Below are 19,256 nucleotides of genomic sequence, written 5' to 3'. Positions count from 1 at the left end.
CACCAGTGTCAGGGAGCCATTCTGATAAATCCTTGAAAATGTTCATTGCCGCCAGTGCTTGAGGAACATCTTCAGGCATGAAGGATTGATTGAATCAGTTCCAACACTTTCATGCAATATGCCCTGGTTTCTGACAAATTTGACAGGGGGCAGATTCGCCATCTTCCATTTTGTTATTAAGGGAGTTAGGTTTAATCTTCTGTCCATTATTGTGATTAGTCCTTTGTTGGCCAGCTTGAATAAAACCACATCCCTTGGAGCTAAATTGTTGTTTTCCTTTAAATTTTCTTTTGTTAAATTGTTGACTATAAAAGGCCATGGAGTGATTCAAGAGCTCACTGCGATAACTTTGGGTGCGTGATTCATAACTTTGCAACAAATGAACAATCTCCTTATAAGGAGGAACTGGTGGTTTCAGTATTGACGAAGTGAAAGATTCATATTTTAGACCAAGTCCATGGAGAAGACAAAACACCATGGTCCTATCATTGACAGGTTTTCCAATGGCGCTCAAGTTATCTATAATGATTTTAAATTTTCGAAGATATTCATCCATGGCTGACGTACCTTTCTTGATAAGTTGAAGTTGTTGGAGCAAATCGAACTCCCTTGACTTGGAATGTTGAGCAAAGGCATCCACAAGTGCATTCCAAACATCTACAGAGTTGGTGCATCCAACAACCAGAGCTAGTGTCTCCTCTAACAAAGTGCATGTGAGCCATGCTTTTACTAGCCGATCCGTCCGAATCCATGATGCATGGTCTGGATTCACGCTCTTCTTTCCATCTAAAGATACGATTTCCTGATCAGGCATAGCTTCAGAACCGCTGATAAAGCCTAGCAACTTGTGGCTTTCAATCACCGCAAGAATTTGTGTCTTCCATAAGAGAAAGTTGTTTTGGGAGAGCTTGATGGAAATATAGTTTCCGATGTTAATGTTGGAAAGGTAGGGATACTTGTTTAAGGTAGGGATACTTGTTTGTAGCCATGGAGAATACTATTTGTAGAATTGATTAATTAACCATACACTTAACTTATGTGGTATGCTCTGATACCATATTAAGAAACAATACTGAAAGAATTCTCTTACAAAGGTGAGAGGCTTACATTTCTCTATTGTATTTATAATGATTACAGATCTCTCTAGAATAATTTCTCATAATGAGAAAGATTTTATACAACTTACAATTACATACAAAGTTACCTTATGTGTATTCAATCACATATTTTGTGAGAGATTTTCTCTCAGTATCTTGTGAATTATGATCCTGCATGTGGTGACGATGTGCAATCTTTTTTATGGTATGTGAAACTTGATTGTGCTCTTTCAGAGTGTTACTCCTCGATAGGGAGTGTATTTTAATTCATGAGGCATTTAATTAATGTGTTACTCATAATTGAGAATTTTGATATATATGGTTTATATATTTGATATTGAGGCGAGTTGAATGACTATTGTGTTTGGAATCTTTATTAATGATTCTACTGTGTGAGAAGATGTTTATTTTATGATGAAAATATTATAATAAATGATAACTCTTGTGTGTTAAAAAGTGTTGTGAAAATTTTATGTGTCGCCCACATCTTTAGATATCTTCACGCCTCTTTGATGAAAAGAAATGAAATGAAATGTTTATGAGTAATGATGTTATGTTAAAAGTCACTTTAGAGAGGAACTAAGGCATTCACCTTGGGGGTTGGCTGTATTCCTTGAGTGTACGGGAATGTAGGTCTAGATTCCTTGAATGTATGGGAATGACCTATTGTTATTTTATGCCCAAAAAAGGCTTTGTTTATGATCTGTTGTTATTTTTATGCCCAAAAGAGGCCTTGTTTATGCGCATTGAAAGCCCAGAGATGGTTGTGACTCACAAGTTACGAGTTTACAAGATGGAAATATGTTCCTAGAGGTGATATCTCCGCTTGGGACATCTATCCTGTAGTGGTACTCGGTGTGAGTGAGGCACACGGGTGTTATAACCCTAACACTATTACAACCACTATTCCCTACTTCTCTTGCACTATTACAACTCACAGCCCTATTCCTTTCACTCTCCTCCTTTGGTCGCTCTCCTATTTTCTTAGGTCTTCCCCCTTTCCCTCAATGAATCCCCCCCTCTTCTTTCTCACTCTTTTTCCTTTATACCCTTCCCTCTCTTCATCCTAGCCTTCCATCTCTCCTTTCATTTCCCGACTCTCTTCTTTCCACATGTAGGGTTTCTGTACTGCGACCCACTGTCTCTGCACCGATACTGTGAACCACGGCTATGTACCTTATGCTGACCTGGGCGCATTCGCCTGCTGATATCCTTGGTCTCTTATCCTATGCCCCCTCTCGAGTTCGCAATCCTCCTACGATCGAGGATTCGAGAGTCCGGCTTACTCTATCTTCCAGTCGTGGCCTTCCATCTCCCTTGCCTCACTGGATTCACGTGCCCCCCTCGTGCCTATGGCCTATGCCTCTTCGATTCTTGTGTCTCCACGTGTCATCCCCTGGCTGGTCCCTTTTGGTGTCTCCTCGATTTTAGCTTCTCTCAAGTTACGATTTTGCCCTTCCCTTTTATAAAAGCCCGCTCGATTCCTCCTTCTCTCTCATTTTACTCTCCTCTAAATTTGTTCTTGCCACCACTCACTCATCTTCTCCTTTTGGCTACTCCGATCAAGCACGCGGTCATACCCCGTGTTTTCCTTGTGCTAAAGCTCCGGTATCAGCCGCTCTCATACCTTCTCCAGGTTGGTCTTCTTCTCCCTTTATTTCCCTTTTCTTGTTGTACTGTGCATTTCCCCCTTAAACAACGATTTTCCAGTTCCTCCATCTCCCACCTATTGTGACCGTGTGTCTTCTTCCTTGAAGTCATCCCCAAATGTCGGACTCCAAATCCGACTCCTCTTCCTACTCCCCTTCTCGCAGTGTTGCCTCTCCCCCTCCCCTTGACCTGACCGAGGCTCCCTCCACCTCCGGACAACCCCTTGCCCTTCCGCCTCCCGTGCGGTAGACCTAACCTAGAAGCAGTTAAGGCGGCCTATGGTATTCCTGCTGACGTCACCTTAGAGCATGTGCCTGACCTAACTTATTTTCCCCATTTGGTCCCTTACAAATCGAGATGTCTCGTGGCCACGGTAGGGCAAATCGTTGCCGACCTCTGCTTACCCCTCACCCGTCTGGACGTCGAGGTGTGTAACCATTTTAACATCCCCCCTTGCCAAGGCATTGGCAACTTTTGGAGGGTCATGTATGCCGCGAACCATTACAACAAATCTGGGATTCCCAAGATAACGGTTCACGACATGGTCGCTCACTTTTATATAAAAAAGAGCACAAAGGATGTCAGTGTGGGCTATCATTCCTTCTGTGTCCGCCCTAGAAAACAACATTTTGTCCTCCGTGTCACCTCTTTGGACAAGGTATGGCACCATTATCCGCTGTATATCTCAGGAAACTTCCTATCCGTGGATCTTCCTCCTGAATTGAACCTTAATCATCTGGCTTTCCTTCCCAGTGGTGAGTCTCCCTTTTATTTATTCTTCAACGTGTATGTACCTTGGTTCCTCATCTGATCTTGCAACTCTTTTCTATAGGTTGGCGCCCAGACTTGAAGTCGCAACCTTAACAACCATATCTCCTCCACCATTTTCCAAAAGCTCCGCAATCTTGGCCCCTCTCAATCCGCAGTTCTTGGAATTGATCCCAACACCGCCACTCCGCTACTATCAGACCCCCAGCTGAAGGTCATTAAAGGGTATAGTGCCCCCTTCTTCCGCCCCCCTCCACCCAAGGAACGAAAACCTCGGGATTCACTGCCCCCCAGAAAAAGACGCCACCCCAAGAAATCCTAACACCCCCTAGTAACTACACGCCGGCCCCCACCTTATTCCCCCAACTCCCCCCCTCCCCCCATTCCGCGGCTCTTCCCTCTAACCAATCCCTGACCACTTGGGAAGATCAATATATGTCCCCTAGTTCTCCATCTGCGGCTTCCCCCCCTTCCGACATGGGTGTTAACAAGCAGAAGTTATTTGACAGCGACTCGGATGAAGATGCTATCACTGAGGTTGCCCCCTCCACTGTCGCCTGCTCGTCTCCTTGCCTGGCTTCCAAGCATCCGCGACATTCTGCATCTGATGAGCTCCCCGCCAGCCTACCTACTTCCTTACCAATTTCCCCCGCCCACCCAGAACAGCTGCTTGGTAAGGAGACGGCTCTCAGATCTGGTAAAAGGGCTGCTGACCCTGCCCCTGCTTTTTGCCCCACCTTCAAGGTCCGAAATCGCATCATAAATACCAATGATTCGGCCTTGGAGAACCCTGCAGTGGCTTCCTCCCTGTTCTATGGGTCTCACCTTCCCAAAGATCTTGCTTACGCGGAAGGAGGTTCCTTTGATCATCACCAAACCTCATTCTATACTGGCTGGGAGAAGGTACCCTTTTCTTCGCACTGGGTAGCTTTCCTCTTCTTTTCTATGTAGCCTGACCCTTGTTCTTTCTTTCAGATGAGCTTGGACATCTCGTACATGATCCGCGGCCTCTTTGGCGCTAGGTCCAAAGTTGAACAGCTGGAGAAAGAAGTCGCCCGACTTACACAACTGAGTGAGGCCGCGGAACTGGATAAGCTTCGGGCCCAGGACGAGCTCAAGTTCGCTGAAACCTCCCACCTGGTGTATATGGATAAGGTTAACGACCGCCTGAGCCATCAGCGTGAAACCCTCCTCTCGCAGCACAATGCAGCCATCTCATCTCTCTCCTAAAAGCACCCGGAAGACACATCGACCCTTCTCAAACAGCATGAATCCGACATGGATGAACTTCAGGACCATTTTCGGGCACAGGCCGACAAGAGGGTGGCCAAGAAGATCAAGGAAGAGTATGACCGGCTTATCAAGGAAGGCCGACTCCTTCCAGAAGCACCGGTTCCGACCCCTGGATCCAAGGTCGCTGTGGTACCAGCCCCTGAATCTGAGGTCGTTGTGGCCCCTGGATCCGAGGTAGCGGAGTTGGTGGCTAGGGCCATTGATGCTGCTGCGGATACCGTTATTGAGGAGGCTGCAGATGCTATGGTTCGTGAAGATGTTTAGATGTCCTTCTGTCTTGAGCCTAGTTTCTGTGTGCCCTATCTTGTTATTACTGTTGTTTTTTGCCACACTTGTTATGCTACTCTGTTATTCTCTTTATTTCCCCTTAATGATGGATGATGAGGCTTGATCGCCTCGTTTTGATTGTGATTGTTGTGTTATTTGCTTTACCAAATCTGTTTTTGTCTATGTTTTCTCTCTGTGGGCTCAATACATGGTAATGCACTTCTCGTAATGACGCTCCGGTTCCCCCCTTTACTCCCCCCCTACCGAAAGCACCACTTGCCTAGGGTCTCATGTCCACCATCCAGGGCAACTCACTTTGCCCCGGTTTGGTTGGGACCTCATACCCGCAATGGGGCATCTCATTTTGCCCCAGTTTAGCTCAGACCTCTCGTCCGCAAAGGGCTCATCCCCTTCGCTGCCTTCACTCTGAAGGGCCCACAAAAGTTCATGCCACAATGTTCATCCCAAAAGTGCTATGGTTTTATATATTTACAAATAGCTCATACAGCTGATGATCTCTCTTATTACATTCACTTATGAAACTTTTTCAACAACCTCACATTCCAAGGCCTCTCGACCATTTTTCCTTCTAGGGTTCGTAACTTGTAGGTACATGTCCCTCCAACGTCAACCACAATATAGGGTCCCTCCCAATTTGGACCCAATTTCCCCTCACTCGCTTTCTTTGTGCTGGGGGTTACTCGGCAAAGCACCAGATCTCCTACCTTGAACCTCCTCAATCTCACCCTCTTGTTGTATTGCCTTTGGAGGCGGTGATGGTACTCTTCCAACCTTATGCGCGCGGTGTCCCTTCTTTCTTCAGCCAAATTCATGTCTCTGGACAAGATGCCCCAGTTCGAACCATTCTCGACAGCTCGGGTTCGAGTGGTGGCAGCCACCATTTCTGATGGTATCACTGCCTTTATGCCGTATGCCAATGAAAAAAGAGTCTCCTTAGTGGTTGTCCAGGGTGTAGTTCGATAAGCCTACAACACATGGTTTAATTCGTCGGCCCAGGCCCCTTTTTTATCCTCCAATTTCCTCTTGAGATTGTTAAGTATGGTTTTGTTGGAAGCCTTCGCCTGTCCATTGCCTTTGGGGTTATATGGAGCCGAGAATCCCTGTTTTACATGATAGGTTTGCAAAAACCTCTTCACCTTAGAGCCCGTGAACTGGGTTCCGTTGTCCGCAATAATAGCGTAGGGCAGCCTGAACCGACATATTATGTTCTCCCACAATAATTCGACTACTTGCACCTCTTTCACCTGCTGCAGCGGCACGGCCTCAATCCATTTTGTAAAGTAGTCAGTAGCGGCCAACATGAATCTCCTCTTACCACTGGCATGGGTAGCGGTCCTACTATGTCGAGGTCCCACATCGCGAACGGCCAGGGACTAGACACATTGTGTAGCGGCTCAGCTGGGGCAAATATCAGTTGAGAAAACCTTTGACATCTCTCACATTTTTTGGCAAATTCCACGGCGTCTCTCTTCATATGAGGCCAAAAGTATCCTTGCGTTAACAGTCGGTGAGCCATTGTCCTACCTACTGAATGGCTCCCACAATCTCCCCCGTGTAACTCCGCGAGCACCTCTTGCGCTAGCCTTGGTCCCAGATACTTTAGCAAAGGCCCGTTGAAATTCTTTCTGTATAACTCCCCTCCCACCAATGTATACCTCTGGGACACCTGTTCCAGTCTTCGCTTCTCTCTCGGGTCAATCACCTCACACCCAGACAAGAACTGCTTAATAGGTTCCATCCATCCTTCATCCTCTTCCGCGGTATTCAATATCTCCGGAGACTCTTCGATACTCGGTCTGTCCAATTTCCTTACTTCAATAATCCTCTCCTCTGATCCTGGCATGGCTGTGGCCACATAGGCTAGAGCATCAGCATGGTGGTTCTCCCCACGATTTAAATGCACGAATCGGATCTGTGTGAACTTTGCCGCCCACCTACGTAAGACTCCCAGATATTTCGCCATTCGAGGGCACCTCGCCGTGAACCCGTCGTTCGCTTGACATACCACCAGATTTGAGTCTGAATATACGGTAAGTTCCTTCAAGCTCAAACTCTCAGCCATCCTCATGCCAGCAATCACTGCCTCATATTCTGCCTCATTATTTGAAGCAGTGAATCCCAACTTCATTGTTTGTTCCAGTCTATTGTTATCCGGTGTAACCAGCACCACCCCTATTCCGCTGCCTGCATCTGCTGCTGATCCATCCGCAAATACCCTCCAACCATTCCTCTCATCCCACGGGTTCAAGCGATCCAGTTCCTCTTCATGCTCGGGATCCAAGACCATCTCTTCCCCCCAAGTAGGATCTTTCGCAGGAAACTCTGCCAAAAATTCTGCCACTGCCTGAGCTTTCTCCGCCGTTCTAATCTGATACTAGTTCTCATAAGAACTCAGCATCACGGCCCATTTCAGCATTCTTCCTGATTTCTCCACTCTCAGAGCCTATTTGAGGGGCAAATTCATCACCACAATCACTGCATGAGCTTCGAAATACGGTTTCAACGTCAGGGCTGAGAATATCAAGGCAAGAGCATACTTCTCCACGCGGCTGTATCTAGTCTTCGCATCTAACAAAGTCTTACTCTGGAAATACACCGGCTTTTCCATTTTATCCACGACGCGAACAAGGACCGAGCTGATAGCATACTTTGTGACCCCCAGATACAAGTATAATTTCTCTCCTATTTCGGGCCGCGACAACAGAGGTGCTTCCCCGAGATACCTTTTTAGCTCCTGAAACGCCCTCTCACACTCTGCAGTCCATGCAAAATCTGTAGTGTTCCTCATTAACCTATATAGCGGCCTGCACTTGTCGGATGATTTCGAAATGAATCTGTTTAGGGCCGCGACTCTACCTGCCAATCGCTGCACCTCTTTCACAGTCTGAGGTGATGGCATCTCCACAAACGACCTTATCTGTTCGGGGGGTCCCGTTATGTCACAATATACCCCAAAAAATTTCCTGTGGTGACTCTAAATGTGCACTTCTCTGGGTTGAGTTTCAAATTGTGCGCTCGCAGTATCCTAAATGTTTCCCTCAACCCCTCCAAATGCTCTTCCTCTGACATGTTTTTCTCCACCATATCATCTATGTATATCTCAATTCCCTTTCGAATTTTACTCTCGAACATTTTCTCCCCCAGCCGTTGGAAAGTGGCTCCTGCGTTTTTTAACCGAACGGCATTCTCGTATAGCAGTAAGTACCCCCTTCCACCACAAATGACGTCTTTTCCTGGTCCGGTCCATACATCGCAACCAGATTGTATCCCATGGATGCATCCATAAATGAAAACATTCTGAACCCCGCCGTTCTGTCCACCAGCTCGTCTACTCGCGGCATAGGATAATTGTCCTTAGGAAACTCCAAGTTTACGTCCGTAAAGTCAACACACATTCGCACCTTGCCATTTTTCTTTGGGACCGCGACTATATTGGACAGCCAGTCTGTGAATTCCACCTCCCTTATGATTCCCGCCCCTTTCAGCCTGGCCACCTCCTCCCGAAATCCTTCTGCATACTTCGGTCTCACACTCTTCATCTTCTATCTTACTGGTTTCACATCCTCCCTCATATGCAGCAGGTGATATGCGAATTCAGGGTCCAACCCGGTGATATCCTCTATTCCCCATGCAAACACATCTCTGTTCTCCGACAAGCACTGTACCAACTTACTTTTCCACTCCTCCGACAAATTAGACCCTATTGATGTAAACTTCTCTTCCTCACCCACTCCCAGATTCACTACTTCGACCTCATCCAAAGTTTTCGGACCCATCACGGCCTCCTCCTCCCCTTCCACCGCCCCGTACTGTAATTGCTATGCTTGCCCTTTCCTGGAGTTACCTGGTTCGCCTCCAGGTCCGCGGACCAACCTTTTAACGGTATCTTGATGACTATTCTTCGATGTCACCTGATCACCGCGGACCTTGTACATTCCCATTGACATAGGGAATCGAATAACTTGGTAATAGGTTGAAGGCACTGCTTTCATCTTGTGGATTCACCTCCTTCCTAGGATCACATTGTATTAGGAGTTGGAATCGACCACCATAAATCTTGAGAACACAATCACAGGTCCTGTCGTCACTGGTAACAAAAGCTCTCCCATAGGCTCCGTGACACTCCCATTAAACTTATACAAACTGGACCGCGGCGGCCATAGTTGCCCCGGGTCAATCCTCATTTCCTCCAACGCCCCCCTAAACAGTAAGTCCACCGCACTGTCCTAATCAATCAGTACCCTCTTGACCACGTAATTGTCTATCGCCACCGTAATGACCAATACATCTTCATGTGGAGTATCGACAGCTCGAAGATCTGCACTAGATAATGTAATCTTATCTTCCCCACCCATTGTCTCGGTACTGTACCACGGTCCTCTGGTCGACTCATTGACCTGCTGAATACTTGTTGTCCTTCTTACCTTATCTCTGTGGGCATTGTGGCTCAGAACTTCTCCACTAAAAATGACATTAATGGTTCCCAATATTCTCCCTGGAACCGGCACCGACTCTGCGTTCGGGGCCTCCGCTATAAATTCCCTCATCATTCCCTTCTCTACCAACCTCTAGACCAATCATTTCAACGCATAACAATCATTAGTGTCATGATTGCGTACCTGGTGGTACACATAGTACGGCTTGTTTGGCATTTTGGCAGGGATGGTTCGCGGTCCCTCGTATCCTTGCATGTTTTTTATCAACGGCAATACCTCGCTCAATGGCTTGTTTAAAGGAGTATGTTCTAGCTCGCGGTATGGCTTCCTTTCCCTCTGTTCTCTTCGCGCTACCTCTCTACTCCTTTCCGGACGCGATGACTGTCCGCGATATCGCCCATTACCTTTGTCCGCCGACTCTACCTTCCTGTGCTCCCCCCCCTTTCTCTACCGACGACTGCCTTTGCTCCCCTCTTAGAATCCTTCTGCATTGTGTCCTCATATCTAATGTACTTCTCTACCCTTGGATATAGCTCGTGCAAGGTTATGATCTCATTCTTGGCAACGGACTGATGGACCCCCGTTCCAGGCCGCAGACCCCTTTCAAACGCTGTCACTGCCGTCCTTTCATCCAAATTCTCCACTTTCAAGGTCTCAGCCTTGAAGTGGCATAGATACTCCCTAACCGATTCCGTAGACCTTTGTCTTACATTAAATAAGGCCGCAATATCCACAACCCGCTTCTTCTGATGTATAAAATGATCTATGAACGCCTGCTCTAACTCTTAGAAATTAGTTATACTCTTTGAAGGCAACCGGTAATACCAATCCGAAGCTCCCCCTTTCAGGCTAGCCGGGAACATCATGCATCACAACCCGTCATACCGCGGCTCTTGTCAGAGTGGCATCTGCTACCTAAAGTGGTGGATATGATCTGCTGGGTCTCCTGTTCCATCGTATCTTTCAAACCTTGGTTGATTGAACTGCTTTGGCACCTCTGAAGTCCATATCGCATCCGCCAGTGGGTTGCGATTCAATCTAGCCACCACCTGACTGGCCGCGCCCATCTAAGTTTTCGTCTGCTGAAGATTCGCCTCCCGGTCATTGTTTATCATTTCCTGGACTTGCTCCAATGTTAACCCAGCCACTGGGTTTTCCACCAGAGTCGGTCCATGCTCCTCCTCATCCTCCGCTTTCTCACTCTCCAACCCCTCACTTAGCTCTTCCCTGATCTCTTCCTCCGCCCTCTCTCTTTCTCTTCTCAGCTCCTCATTTTTCTCTCTCTGCCTCTCAATCTCTTCTCGCATCAACCGTGTTTCTTCCACCACTCGGCCCTCCTCTCGTTCTTCCCCTTCCTCAATCACTGCTTCCGGCATCGGTTCCTGAATCCACTACACCAAAATAGGAGATTAGTAACGCACACCATTTTTGGTTCCTAACGCTTTTTAAGTGTAACCAAATTCTTAACGTTTTCTAAGCGTTATATTTGTATTGTAAATGTTACTTTAATTTCCCCTGTATTGAGAATTAATTTGTAACACATTTAATTTTTTTTCGTTTTGGCAGCAAACTGTAAAGGTTTATAAAATATTAGAAAATAAAACGTGAAAAGAATATTATTAATCGCTAAATTAGAATTTTGGGCGAGAGGTAAAAAAAATAAAAGGTCCCGCTATTCTATTTCTCCTTCTGACTCTACTAAATAAAACTCTAGGTCTATATCTCTCTCCACCCCACACCATAGATTTATATTGGATTTTTTTTTATTCTCTCTCTCTCTCTCTCAATACTTCTGCTGCCACCGTCATCTGCAGGTAGTACTCCCTTCTTCTCTCACCATCTTCTTCTAGGGTTTGAATATTTTAATTATCTAATTTATAGTTTCTCGTTATTTTCACACTACTAGGTGTCTCTAGGTGTTTAATTCACAACTGATATTAACTTCGGTGCTAGCTGCTTCAGTTATAACCAAAGATATGATTTTTTTTTTTTTTTTTGATATATTGTGTTCTTCAATGAAAAAAATTCGATTTCTATTTTGGTATCATGTTTTGTCAAATGTTAGGGGTTGTTTGTTTTATAAAATAGTTAGCATTAAGCACCAATGAAATCAAGTATTTAATTGTTCAGAGCCTATATATGTTGTTTGTTTTATGTTCTAGTTAATTCAAAGGCAAATAATGGTTTAAGCATTCCGACGTAAATGTCTCGTTGATTGCTTAACTGAATTGCAAAAGTTTTGTGATTCCTAGCATTACCCTTTAATTATTACATATCCTAATCTTCATTATATCACTTGAATCAACCTCCCAGCTTCCAAGTTTTAACATCCATGAAACAATTTCACCACTTGCAGCATATCTAGGTCTTTGGGTGTCTATACTCTATATAGTCTTTCTTCCACTTTGCTGGAAAAATCAAAAGCAATTTCTGCAGCCTGTCAAATAATGTAAAAGCTGCCTGTGCCTAGCTTAGTTAAGACAGTTGTCACTTACACTCTTTTTGTTTCACTGGTATATAGATTGCATTAGCATTACTTGATTTTGTTGCTATATTCCATGCCTGATTGTACACAGGTTGAGAATCAGAGGCAAAATATATCGGATGCTTTGAATCTACTTGATCAGCTTGCGACTGGGATTGATGTGAATGTTACGTTCAGTTTAGAAAGTAGGTGTTTATGTTTATTATAGGTTTTGATAAGTTTTGCTTGGGTGTGTTTATTGGTTTTTGGATTGAAATGAGGATTTGGGTTTTATTTGCAGGATGGATGATTGATAGATTGTTCCAATTTCAATTTCTGCCCCCCTTAAACCTTTCTCTCTCTGAAGGTAGATTGATAGATTGTTTGTTTGTCTGATTACTCTGAAATTCTAGTGTGAATGCCTATACTGTCTTTGATTTAGAGAGCTCCTGGAAATTTTGTTGCCCGTCTTGTGCTTTGCCTTGTTCATCATCTTGGGTGTGCTTGTATGCTGAATTTTGGTGTCATGGTTGATTATTTAAGCAAAAATTTAGTACATACTATTTCCAATCTATATCGAAACAAACTTTAGTACATCCTGTTGTCGCTCTACTCTATTCTAGTCTATTCAGTTTGCATTGAACTTCAGATGCACTCGATTTGCTCTCCACTTGCCTTGAAACTCCTGTGGTAAACATCAACATGATTACATACTGTCACAATTGCTTTAAGTGCTCCCAAAGCTTCAGCATACCATTTCTCTGGTCTCCAATGTGTGTGTTAGTGTGCATTTATAATGTGAGGAAACTTAAAATTCTAAATAGCGCCCTAATTTCTGTAAGTGAAAATTTTAATACGTTTATACCTTCTGTTAACCAAGCCTAGAAGTTACAATCTTGTGGCTTAGAGTTAAGAAGGGATAATGGATATATGCATGTCAATGTATTGGTACGGCTTTACAAATAACATTGAACCCAGACCTAGTTTGATGCGGAAAAGTTTTAAGTATTATTTGTTGGGATTTGATTCGACGTCTGCTCCTATTGGCTTTCTCATTGTGCCATAGGGATGAATTGGTCCCAGATATGTAAACCATCCACTCAGAGCTTTTTTCACCAAATTTTCCAATGTTTTTAGCTGATCATCATGGATGGAAAATCTATAAATGTTTTTATCTTTGTAGTTTGTAGAAATATGAAGTAGAAAACAGATGTTATTGTGATTTTTATACGTTTCTTACTACTATAGATGCTTTTGTACTTCTTTCTTGTCTCTGTATTTTCAATAAATTTCGTACCGCATAAACTAGTGTTAGTTATAGAACCATTGTTGGTCTTTGTTTTTTCACTTAGGAGATTTTGTGGCTCGTGTGTTGATAATTTATTATAACGATATCAAAAGGCTTTACTTTATATATACTCTCCGGTGTTTGTAAATTCTAATGTTTCATCTCAAGGTTATCACGTGTCAACTTATAAAAAAGATTAATATCTCTGCATGTGATGATTATGCTCTCCTATATTAACATTATCTGTATTTTTATACTGTTTTTTATAGATTGCATCGGTTCAACCTTCAATGTAAAAGGAGTGACGCAATGCCCTAATTGCATAAAAGTTTAGAAAGGTTAATGGCTTTTTGCTAATGGTACTCGTTCATGTCCAGAGCTTAGCTTGGAGGACTGGGCACATGATGAGGATCTTTATGATCCAAGTTACTCTAAAATTGTGAGTACTTTATGGTAGTGGCTCATTAATAGTTATGATGAAGTTTATTCTCTGCTCACATGTTTTTCATATTCTTCTCATTGATTGAATTGTGGTTGCACTATTAACAGATATAAGTTATTCACCTTGAATGCTATGTTGTCAGAGGCGCTTCTAAGGCGGGCATTAAAGCGTTAGTCAAGAAACTTAACACCTTGCACCTCCCCTCTCCCCTGACAACTTAGCTTCAATGATTGTGAATAAATTTACTAGATATGCTGAGATGACGTTCTTAAAATGGTGTAATGTGTTGCTTCACTTCCAAAACCGTTCTTAATCCTCCCTTGAGATAGTAGGTGTCATTTGCAATGAGATGAGACACCTGCCCAATCCACTCAATATGTTGACCCTAACAGTTAACCTAACAAGCTACTTAACTAGAAATCCAAAATATTAAAATATAATGAAAACTCTTTTCAGTTTGAATAGAAAAATGAGGATTACAGAGTTGCCTTGTTGAAGCTCTTGGAGAGAAATTGTCTTCAGGCTACTTACAAGCACCAATAACTTTCATTGTAAGGGATAAATTTTACTAAAAAAAATTAGCAATCTGTGGATTGGATGAGAGATCAGTAACATGTCTGATTTGTTGTAGCTAGGGTCTTTTATCTATTATCTTTGTATTTTCTCACTAGTAAAGTCAGCATATGCTTGGTTGCCGTGATTCGAGTACATGCTTTTGGTTATCCACTATCCAAGAATCGATCAAAACGTCTTACCCAGCTAGATTGCGGCTTCGTATGAAAGTTTTATTGGGGAGTTCTCTCTCTCCCCCGTGAGGGTATCCTTAAAGCCCTGAAATTGAAATCAAGGTATTTTACAATCTCTTCATTTTGATTATTTTATTTGCACCAACGACAAGCTGTTGATGGCAATCCTTTTACTGGTTATTGTCTGCTTTTAATGAGGTTGTTTGTAATCTTTGCAGGTTATGAACACTAGTTCCTTTTATTGATTGCGGTTTTGGTTATTGTGGAATGCTTCGTAGTTTGTGTTGCTTTACTGATAAAGGTAGATATTTGTGTATAAATGATTTCTTTCTATGAATTGAAATTTGCACTTCAATTTTGTAATTTTTGTAGCTTGATCAGTCGTAGTAATTAACTTCACATGCAACTTACAGTTAGGCCCATTCTTATACAGAGAAACAGTTCAATCATATTATGGAATTGAACAATACGAGGTGTGTGTTGGTGGTGTAGGTGTGGTGTTGGTGGTGTGGCGTGTGCTGGTGGTGTAAGTTATAAGAAAGAAGCTTCTGCTGAATCTGATGCACTCTGAAAATCCAGGTGAGCAATGCTTATTTGATCAAAGTGTTTTCTTAATTTTATGGAATTGAACAAGTATCAGTACTTTAGATTTTAGAATGTTGAATTTGAGTTGGAGATAGGACAATAACATGGTGCAGTGGCGGATATGAACAATAACAAATGGTTAATTGGTGGTGAAATTTTGGATTTAGCGACCGAAATATGTGTAGAAACTAGGGAGTTTAGAGGGAATGCCTGTGTTAGTAGTAATGAACTGGTGTGATGTATTATAACTCGTTTTTTTTTGGTATCTAAACTTCTCACTCAAGCAAAATATGTGAAACATTGACATATAGATTTTACTCCTCTTCTCGCACCAATCCTTTCTATTTGGTGTTTCATTTTCCGAATCAGTGTAAACTTATTATTGTAAATTACTTCAACACTTCTACTCAATGTTGCCTCTAATACCACCTTATTAAAGGTGAGTAGTTAGTAAATCCCTAGTTAGGCAAGATGAGTTCAAGTGCAAAATCCTTTTTTTTTTCTTACCTTCCATCAAGCTATTTCTTTTGTTACATTGCTAGATAACTTGTTTGATGATGCTGTTAGGTGTTGAATCCTTGCATGTGGTACTCGTACTTCGCCAACTGGGCAAAAGTCATTTTTAGTAGTATACTGTACATATATCTCTTGTTGGACATAGAAAATACTGTATTTGGAAAATTAAGCTGTCCAATGAGTTGATCCATGTCGCTACCTCAAACTCATCTCAATTGATTATTAAAAATATGCAGAGAAACAGTAGGGTAGTAGAACGGTATAGCTCGATGTGGAGGGCACAAACCTGAAATTGGGATGAAAAATGCAGTGTTTATGATAGGTGACTTTACAGAATTTAAAGTAGACAACCATACTAATGACAATTGGGATCAGCAAAATGCCATGGCCAGTATTGCTGTACATATCTTCTTTTCATTGAAGTAGTGGCATAAGTTTTATTGTTGATGGTCTGCTAAACTAATGCCATTTTTTTTCTCAGGACCATCTTGCTAGCATCGACAATTCAATGTCGTCAAATTCATCTTTTAAGTAATTCTTCTTCACTACTTTCTTATTTTTTCCCGCACTTAAAGATCTCCACAGACTACACGAGTTGAAGGAGGAAATGAATGAGATGAAGTCTTCCTTAGCTAATGTCATGGGTGTGTTAAAGGTGAGTTTGCACTTGTGTTTTCTTGCATATGATATCAATATAATATCATTTTGGTGTGAATGTATGATCTAGAACTTATATTCTCTTATCATTTTGGTCTTCCGTACTTGGGAGTTGATTCCTTATTCTTATCGTGGTTACTAGGTGTTACTGGCATTCTTTGCAGCAAATTCTGTCACGAGGTTTTGTTAACTGACCATAATGAAGTACTGAAGGCAGGTCAATCAATAAATTTTTGGATAAGTCTACGGATAAGTTGTAAATTTCAAAATCCGCATACTCATTCATTATGTATGACTTTTTGGTTGTGATTTGTAGTAATTAAAATTAGTATTTGATCAGATGTACTTGTGAGGTTTTATGTTTATTGATAACTTTTGTGGAATTCATTAAAAATAAAAGGGAGGCGTGTTATGCAGGTAATGTGGTAAATGGGTGGTAGGGCGAAAATAATTTTTTTTAAATACAAAATTATTTAGTAACGGCAAGAAACCGTTACTAATCTCTTCATTGAGTAACACTTATGTGGAAGTAAAAGCGTTAGCAATGGGTGCAAAAACCGTTAGTAAATGTTTCAATCAGTAACACATATTCTACGCTTAACAAACGTTACTAACTTATACAAATCGTTACTAATAGCTAAAGGAACTTACATTTTATAACCGTTAGAATCTAAAGGAAACTGTTAGTATTGCTGGAAATAAGTAATACATGTGTTGGTGAAAAACCGTTAGTAATTAATTTCAGTTACGCTAAATAACCGTTATTATAAATAATGTGTAACGGTTAAAAACCGTAACTAATTAAATTAACACATTAATAACTCCCAAACAGTTATGCATAAAAACCGTTACAAATGTTTTTAGTAACGGCCAAAAACTGTTAAGGATATCCTATTTTGGTATAGTGATCGTCACCCTTTTCATTCTACCCACTGCCTTCTTCGGTGCCATTTCTATGCTATCTTCCCCACAGATGGTGGCAAATGTTATAACCCTAACACTATTACAACCATTATTCCCTACTTCTCTTGCACTATTACAACTCACAGCCCTATTCCTTTCACTCTCCTCCTTTGGTCGCTCTTCTCTTTTCTTAGGTCTTCCCCCTTTCCCTCAATGAATCCGCCCCCCTCTTCTTTCTCACTCTTTTTCCTTTATACCCTTCCCTCTCTTCATCCTAGCCTTCCATCTCTCCTTTTATCTCGCGACTCTCTTCTTTCCACATGTAGGGTTTCCGTACCGCAACCCACTGTCTCTGCACCGATCCTGTGAACCGCGGCTATATACCTTATGCTGACATGGGCACATTCACCCGCTGATATCCTTGGTCTCTTATCCTACCACCACAACGGGTATGTGTGATTTGGCAAATGTGTGAAGTATAAATCGTGAAGTAGGAACTAAAGGTTAGGCAGTGTTTATTAATAAATGAGCATATGAGATAATTAATAAGCAAAGAAAAATATTGATTTTCTGTATGAATGAGTTATTGGATATTAATATTTATGTATTATGATGTACATGATTTCTTACAATAAATGCATACGTGGTTGGTGTAAGTTGATACTCACGATGGATAAATGTACTCTCTGGTTGTGATTTTTCTTGTTTTCATAAGTAGACGAGTGGATTTTAAGTAAAATATTGGCTTTATGTATGAGTGAGTTGTTGGATATGATTGGTTGTGTATTATGATATGATGCATATGATTTCTTATATGAAAGAATGTGAATGTGGTTAGCATGATATGATGGATATGGTAGTGTGATATGAAAGATATGGTGGTGTGATATAAATGTTAATATTTGTAATATATTATGCCAGATTGTATATTCTCATGGTTGTTGTGAGAGTGAAGTAGATTTATGAATTAAATATTTATGTTTGGAAAACCTAACTTTGTTTTGCAGGATGGTAAGACATATTAACATCTTATACAGGGACGTTATCCTACCCTATCACGTAAGCAGTTATAGGTAAAATTTTACTTAAATTAATTTACAAGATATTGATATTGGGATTTAAATCTTATTTGGGGAGAAACTACATGCCGTTTTGAAAAAACAGAACTAACTTGTCTTCCAAGTGGAAATGATTGTAATAGTATATTTCTTTTTTTGAAAGATTAAATATAATACTGTATATTTTATTTTAGTCTTACTCATACCAGCAAATTCATGTTTGATATTGCTGACCCATGTTTGTTTCGTTTTGCAACATAGGTGTGTTCTTGGAAACATAAGTGATAGAATGCAGTGGATGACGACGCTTGATTTGGATTCGCTCTTAGAACCTTACTGGTTTAAATTTTCTAAAGCGTAAAGTTTTGCTTTGAAACAGATGTAATAGAGTTAGTTAGTAAAATAGAGTTAGTTAGTAATTCTTGAATTCATGAATGAAGAGTTGTTCTTTTGATCTAGTTTGATCTCAGATTTTTAATGTCATGTAAGAGAATGAGTTATTAGAGTTTCGTTTCATCCTGGGTTTTCAGATGATTGAACAAAGTGACGATTGAGATAGTTATATCTTGAATAATTCCCGGTTTTAATTGTCTGAAAATTTGGGGTGTGACAATGCATCTATTAAGAATTTACAAAATGCAACAGATTGTAGAAGTAACCATTGATTATTTTTGATGATAAATGGGATGTGAGGTACAACATTCTTTCTTGGCAATTTGAGTAATGCTAAAGTAAGTAGGAATTCGCTACTTGGGCCACTGTGTTTTTATTTTCTTAATTAGTAAGTTTCTCCCTGTTAGTGTTGGGAGTAAATGGAAGGTGCATTGAGGAGTTGGCTGGTGTTTCCACCGCCAAACTGCCTCTCAAAAAGGAGTTGGCTGGTGAATTGACGAAGATACAATTTGTGGTGAGCCACCTATGAGCATGTACTGGAATGCCCCCAATCTACTTGACTACTTGAAAGTTCAAACGTTGCCATGTAATTTTTCCAAAGCAGCTGGGTAGAACATTGGAAACATAGGAAATAAAAAAAAAAAAAAAAAAAGTAAAGAGAGTTTATGGTGT

The 19,256-nt window shown here is 41.6% G+C and overlaps 1 protein-coding gene and 1 non-coding gene across 2 annotated transcripts; one reads left to right on the top strand and one right to left on the bottom strand.

The window, feature by feature from the left end:
• Positions 1–6,061: 6,061 nt before the first annotated feature.
• On the bottom strand, positions 6,062–7,704 carry LOC147496589 (uncharacterized). The gene is made up of 3 exons (XM_086562610.1): positions 7,564–7,704; positions 6,625–7,470; positions 6,062–6,469 (listed from the first exon to the last, which is right to left on the bottom strand). Exons 1-3 carry the CDS (start codon positions 7,702–7,704, stop codon positions 6,062–6,064), a joined length of 1,395 nt encoding a protein of 464 aa, XP_086418736.1.
• A 5,349-nt stretch (positions 7,705–13,053) lies between these two features.
• LOC147496588 (small nucleolar RNA snoR99) lies at positions 13,054–13,157 on the top strand. The gene has a single exon (XR_015197268.1). It is a non-coding gene; the product is annotated as a small nucleolar RNA snoR99 (small nucleolar RNA).
• Positions 13,158–19,256: the final 6,099 nt, after the last annotated feature.

Source organism: Coptis chinensis, chromosome 5 (assembly GCF_015680905.1).
Source record: "Coptis chinensis isolate HL-2020 chromosome 5, ASM1568090v1, whole genome shotgun sequence".
Lineage (NCBI taxonomy): Eukaryota > Viridiplantae > Streptophyta > Magnoliopsida > Ranunculales > Ranunculaceae > Coptis > Coptis chinensis.
This window is presented reverse-complemented; position numbering and strand designations above follow the sequence as displayed.